The 6,932-nt window shown below is 43.5% G+C and overlaps 1 protein-coding gene across 1 annotated transcript; it reads right to left on the bottom strand.

Annotated features, from left to right (window-relative positions):
• Positions 1-3,320: 3,320 nt before the first annotated feature.
• Positions 3,321-5,275, bottom strand: LOC109114350 (Tetratricopeptide repeat (TPR)-like superfamily protein). The gene has a single exon (XM_019196703.2). It carries the CDS (start codon positions 5,219-5,221, stop codon positions 3,572-3,574), a length of 1,650 nt encoding a protein of 549 aa, XP_019052248.1. The 5' UTR covers positions 5,222-5,275; the 3' UTR covers positions 3,321-3,571.
• Between the last annotated feature and the right edge of the window lie 1,657 nt (positions 5,276-6,932).

Raw genomic sequence — 6,932 nt, 5'->3', positions numbered from 1 at the left:
TGACTTTGCCCATGCCGAAGAGGCGACTGGGTCTTAAGCAGTATCGTGGCCCTTAGGCTTTGGGAGCGACTCATAGTCCACTCCTGAACTTTGCCCATGCCGAAGAGGCGACTGGGTCTTGAGCAATATCGTGGCCCTTAGGCTTTAAGAGCGACTCATAGTCCACTCCTGAACTTTGCCCATGCCGAAGAGGCGACTGGGTCTTGAGCAGTGTCATGACCCTTAGGCTTTGAGAGCGACTCAGAGTCCACTCCTGAACTTTGCCCATGCCGAAGAGGCGGCTGGGTCTTGAGCAGTGTCGTGGCCCTTAGGCTTTAGGAGCGACTCATAGTCCACTCCTGAACTTTGCCCATGCCGAAGAGACGACTGGATCTTATGAAGTGTCGAGCTGCCTATGAGGTGTCGGACTGACCAGGTGCCGAGCTGCCTGTGAGGTGCCGGGCTGACCAGGTGCCGAGCTGCCTGTGAGGTGCCGGGCTGACCAGGTGCCGAGCTTCCTGTGAGGTGTCGAGCTGACCAGGTGCTGAGCTGCTTGTGAGGTGCCGAGCTGCCTGTGAGGTGCCGGGCTAACCAGGTGTCGAGCTGCCTGGTGGCAAGCTAAATTGATGAGCTTCGTTGCTCTTTAGAGACCTACAAGGAACCAAATGTCAGAGGACCCGAGGTGGCTAACCCGGTGAGGTCGCTCTGATGCTTAAGTCAGTACTCTCATAGTAGACTGCGAGCTAAAAATCACAGTCTGAGAGCTAGAACTTGCTTACTTGCTTCTGGGATTGGTGCCTTTATACAGGCATTGTTTGGCGTGGGCTTCACGCACCATATCTGAGATCTCTGCGAGGTCGTCTAAGTGGTTCGAGTATCCTAGAGGTAACCGCCATGCACATTGACCACCCTCTAGATCGCTTGGCACGTGGGCCAACTTCCAAGGATCGTGAGAGTGTTTGGATATGCACGCCGAATTCGTCGGCGAGCACGTCTTGCAAGTCGCTAGGTCAACGCATGTGCCAGGTCGCGCCTGGGCCAGGTTGCCAGGTCGGTGCCTATGTCAGGCTGCGCGCAGGTCGTCGGGTGGGCGCCTTAGAGCTATGATTGCACTGCATCAGCCTCGTGGTGCCGGTCACCCACTCCTACAAGAAGCTGCTAGGAGCTCGATCAACGAGGGCAGCACTACTGACTTTAGGTCGCCAGCTCGCACGGGAGCCTTGGAAGGCTCGACCAGCAAGGGCGCCCATGTAGTCTGTTGGCCACCAACTTCCGCGGAAACCATGAAGAACTCATCTTTATAGAGAGGACCTCGCAAAGAGGACTGATGAGGTTTTATTTTCTGGGAGAAGAGGACTTAGCTTTTTTGTAGGATGAGAACTTAGCTTTTGTAGAATGAGAACTTAGCTTTTTGTAGCATATTCCCACAGACGGCGCCAATTGATGTAATCGTTTCTGGTCACGTATCATTTTCATTTGGCTAAGTACCTCGTCATTTGGTCTGCTCCCAGGTGGCCGATGACTCAGGGGCTGAAGTGGAGCTCCCTGGTGTAGTGCAACCCGGCTGCTCCCTGCAGGAGATGATCTTCTCATCATTGTAGACGGCGGGAACTGGTTGCCTGCAAGAAGCATCATTTTCCCCCTTTTTGCCTACCTTCGCCCTTGGGGGGTGAGATCTTTATATACTGGAGTCCTCGTGGGTTTGGTGGAGCAGTTCCTGGATTCCCGCTATGATGGGACCTGTTTTCGTGTTAGGTGGGGATAAAGCCACCAACCGGTAAGGTTGCCCATCTCCGCCTGAATCGGGGAGTGGGTGAGCTAATATAGCAGTTACAAGTCGCAATCCCGTAAAATGCGGGGTACGGAGGTGAGCTCCTGGGAATTATCATGCGGTTGTCGAGCCACCTGTGAAGTGCCGAGTTGTTTGGGTGGCGAGCTGTCTGTAAGTGTTGCATGGTGGCGAGCTGCCTGCAAGCGGCGAGCTGCCTATAAGTGGCGAGCTGCCTGCAAGCGGCGAGCTTCCTATAAGTGGCGAGCTGCCTGGAAGTTAGCACTTAGTTGTCATGAGGTTGCACCTAGTTGTCACGAGGTGCCAGGTGTCACATTGTCATTGGAGGGCCAAATCCGCCCTCATCACTGATCTTCCCCACTTGAAAATTAAATGGTATCTTAAGCAAAGTTTAACTGTTATAATAAGAGAAATGGTTATAAACAACACAAGCTAATCCACACTCAGGATAAAGAGAGTTTTTCTATTGTGACCCTTTTTATCAATTTCTTTTATGACCTTTGGTTTTAAAATAATAATAATTGTTTTGATCAGCAGAATATATGATGGTTGACAACAAAGTATGATATTCTTTTGGTATATAACAGATTCATATTCTCAAATCTCAATCAAGTGATTGGTATGTATAGACATTGATTCATTGAACTGGATATTATTATGGCTAATTTTGTATTTCCTTAATGAACCCACTTAGTATACTCCTTTAAAGGATTCAACATTATCTCAACTCTAATTGCCTAAGGAATCATGGCACGCACGTTTACGCTTGCAACTCCAAGCATAAGCATCCAGAATGACTGTTGGCAAATATTTACTTCTTGTTGATTCCAATCTTTGGATCATTACCTCTTTCAGTCATATCCATTTCCAGGTCTCTAATCACTGAAGACATTCTCAAATTTTCATTTAAATGAATGAAGGATTTACTTTTTGTCCTATGAAGTTTGGTTTGTATGAATGAATAAAGGATCCACACAGTGAGCAAGGGAGGCATACAACAGCTTCATGCTGACTGTTACCAATTCCATAAATGCTATGTTACAAAATATCCTACTCCTGTACATCACCATAATAATTCGAATTTTACTTATTACATGCTTACAGCCCCTTCGCTGACTATGTTCATTTGGTGTTATTAAACTCAATTGCCAATCTAGTATCTATAAATAACAATGAGCGCCCATTTAAAGGATATATCTGTATCCTGACCTGTGTTGGTTTTAGATGTCCATGTAGTAAGCAAACAATGGCCAAGAAAGCCTGTTCAAGAACAAAGAGGAGATAAATTGGATCAGCCATATGGTTAAACACTTGGAACTAAACAATGGTTCGCCGTATGGGTAGCTATTTTCCTGGCCCTGATATCTATAGCTCAGTATATATGACAGACATGGTCATCCTATAGATATAGGGTCAACTAAGCCCTCTATAGAAATCTAGGCCCAGCCCAATCCTAACACAGAGCCGTGTTTCCCGACTAGCCATTTTCTCTCCTACTCTGAGCCGGATTGGATCCATGTGTCGCACTAACAAAGATTTGGTGACTATCTACTTATTATTAAATTAACATTTTATCACCTATCTACCACCCTTTGTTCTCTACCTCACAGAACAATAATAGACTGGAAAAACAACAACAGAAAAAGAGCAAGACTCTAATCCAAATTATTGGTGACAAATAATATGAGGAGTTAAATTATTTTGTAGCTCCTCAAGTCTGCTATATTTTTCAATGCTCATTTTGGAGCTGATATGAAAGCTTGATCATGTTTGTCTTGTCAGAAGACAAGAATTGCATGTAAATCATGTCCAACTTAAACCAGGCATTTTTCGAAGCCCTCCTTCCATCATATCATCTCTCAAACTCTTCACATCATTCCACCTCCCATTACTGGCATATATGTTAGAAAGCATGACCCTATAAGCACTTTTGTCTGGTGCAATCTCAAAAAGCCGATGGGCTACAACTTCTCCTAACTCAGAATTCCCATGAACCTCACAGCAAGATAACAGTGCACCCCAAACGCCAGAATCTGTGTATCCTGGAATAGAATGGATTAACTGATAAGCTTTTTCAAACTCTCCAGCCATCCCAAGGAGCTTCACCATGTATACATAATGCTCTGTACTAGGTTCAATGTTAAATTCTTTTTCCATTCTTCTGAGAAGATCCCAACCATCTTTAACAAACCCAGCATGGCAGCATGTACCAAGTAGAGCAGAAAAAGTGGATTGATCAGGTTGAAATCCCTCTTCCAACATCTCGTTAAACATATCAAAGGCAAAGGAGGCAAGTCCATTTGAACCAAGACCAGAAATTACAGAATTATAGGCAATGGTGTTTCTTTTAGACATAGCTTTGAAAACCCGAAATCCCAATCCAGCAAAACCAGACTTTGAATACATGGCTACCAGAGCAGAGGAAACCATGACTTCTAACTCAAATCCATGCCGTATAACATAACAATGGATCTCCCTGCCAGGTCCCATCATTGCCAACCGAGCACAAGCTGCTAGTGTGCTGGCAATTGAAATAGCATCTGCTTTTTGACCCTTGAGGTTCATTTCCCTGAACAATAACAGGGCTTCTTCACAAGCTCCAGATTGAATGAGTCCAGTTATCAGAGCAGACCATTGAACCAAATCAGGCAGAGATTGACTATTAAAAGCTCCATAAGCAGAACTCAAGCAACCACACCTTGAGTACATAGTCACAAGTGCACTTCCCACATGTGCGTACGACTCAAATCCATTTTTCAAACAAAGACCATGAATCCCCTTTCCAACTTGAAGTAAGCTGGGTTCCCATAAACCCGAGAGTAATCCAACCATAGTATACCCATCTGGCCTTTCCCCCATTTTCTGCATTCTTCTAAACAATTCCAGGCCCTTGTCCCAGCATCCAGAAGACCCATAACCTGAAACCATTGAATTCCACATAACCAAATCTGGTTTGGGCATCCCATTGAACACTCTACGAGCTTCATCAACAAAGCGTACTCTTGAATAAGCTCTCACAAGTGCACTACTAGAAATCGAATCTGACCCCAAGCCGGCTATAATCACTCGTCCATGAACAACTCTCAGATCCACTTCGTCCAGATAGTCCGAGCAGGCACGTATAACAGAAGCAAAAGTGAAGTTATCAGGTTCAATTTCTGTTCTTAGCATCTGACTAAATAAACATAAGGCATGGTTAAATTGATGAGCCCTAGCGTAAGCTCTGATGATGGAATTCCAAAGGTAAACGCTTCTGCAGGGAATTCTATCAAATACAATGCGGGCAGAATGAAGGTCATTATTAAGTGCATATAAACGAATGATTTTGGTAGCGTAGAAAGGATCGAAAGATAGGTGATACTTGATGGTGAGGGCATGTAATTGTTTGACAATGGAGAGTGTGTTGTGAGACTGTGAGAGTTCATAGACGAGAAAAGCTAACCCAAAGCACATTATAGTAAATAGGCCATGGTGAAGCTGACAAACGCAGCAGAGAGAGACTTACGTAGATCAGATATCACAGGTAGAAAAAATTATCGGCGGAAGCCTTAGAGAGAACCGATGTTTTTGATGGCGAGAGACCACTGCGAATAGCGAGAGAGAGAGAGAGAGAGAGAGAGAGAGAGGGTGTCTGAGTGTGTCGAAGTCGAAGAAAATGAGAATGGGCAGCCTGCGACACGATTTTCTTTCGTGGTGCAGGCTGCCTCTATTTTTCGAACCAACGTTGACCCGGACGGTCGGGCCATTCGAACCGAAAACCGTCCAGGTGACCGTTCCGTTTTACCCACTGTTTTTTAAATCGACCCGAATAACGAACCGGTCAGGGGTCCGGTTCCTCGGTCGTTCGAACCGAATGGTCGGCCCATTCTGGCAAAAAATAAAAAAGAAAATGGTCAAAATCGTTCGAACGGTTAACTGCCTAGGTCAGCGGTTTGCTGACCAAAATAAATGGTTTTTGAAAAAAAAAAACGATTTTGGGGAAAAACAAAACCGATCACCTGACCGGTCCCTAATTTTTCTGATCTGATGGTCCGATCCCATCCAATTTTGAAAACCATGGTTTTACCCCAAACCCGGTCCCTGACTAAAAACCATTGACCCATATGGTTTGACTACTGAACCATTCGGACAATGGTTCACAATTTATTACTTATGACAAAACAATAATGAAAAAGAAAAAGTTCATAACTTCAAATTTCTCATATCTGATATCTAATAGATAAAGAGATCATTGGAGAGATATGTGTCAAAGAGATCTAAGAGACATCATGTTTAGAGATATGGGAGAGCAATCTAGACAAAATATTTGCAAGAGAGATAGTGTGTGTATGTTAGAGATATGAGAGAAATCCCATATCTACTTTCATCGCCATCGTTGCTACTATAGTTCGCCGCTCCCGTTGTCGTTGCTACTACAAGTGACCTCCTTATTCTTCTTCTTCTCACTCAATCTTCTTTTTCCTCTAAATTATATTGGCCAACAGTTTCTTAAATCTCACTCTCATTCTCAAACCATCTTCTCATGATATTTATATGCATCTTACCACAAGATTCCATTCCAATGGGTAGGATAGCATATCACTTGTTAAAGTGTTTAAACCATTTGACCCGAACGGTTGCACCACTTACCCGGAAAACCAGTTGCCAAAGCGGTTTCCATTTTTTTGGTCGGTTTTTAAAACATTGACTTTGATGTAGATTAGTATAAAAAATACATATTTTTCTTTTTTAGTTACTGAGCTACAAGCTTTCCTTTATGATAAACGTAAAAACCAACTGATAGTTGATACATTGTCTAGCTAGTTGTAGAAAATATGGGTTGGGGCAATGGGGTACCTCCCATTCTATAGCCATATAAAACAAAAAATGTGCTAAGCATGAGATTAATAACCAAATAAGAAAATAATAATTTAAAAGTTAAACTGATGAAAACATAGGGTCCAAGCTATATTAAATTATTTCTTACTACTTTTTATTATTGAACCAGAACAATCCATGAAACAAATCTATATTAAATTAAATTAATAAAAACATAGGGAAAACCATAATAACCCAAGGAAAGGAGTAGTGATTTGTTTAAATTGATTCACCCCGTGTACTAGTGGGCAAATTTGGGTTTTCTTACATTAAATAGGGTCCAAGCTAACACCCTACTTTATTAAAA

This window comes from Nelumbo nucifera, chromosome 4, assembly GCF_055504915.1.
Source record: "Nelumbo nucifera cultivar China Antique chromosome 4, China Antique-T2T, whole genome shotgun sequence".
In the NCBI taxonomy this organism is placed as follows: domain Eukaryota; kingdom Viridiplantae; phylum Streptophyta; class Magnoliopsida; order Proteales; family Nelumbonaceae; genus Nelumbo; species Nelumbo nucifera.
Note: the sequence above shows the minus strand (reverse complement) of the source record. Positions and strands in the feature narration are given on the sequence as shown.

Excerpts from the sequence above, each read along its gene's own strand:
- LOC109114350 (XM_019196703.2), bottom strand. The coding sequence starts at position 5,221 with ATGTGCTTTGGGTTAGCTTTTCTCGTCTATGAACTCTCACAGTCTCAC.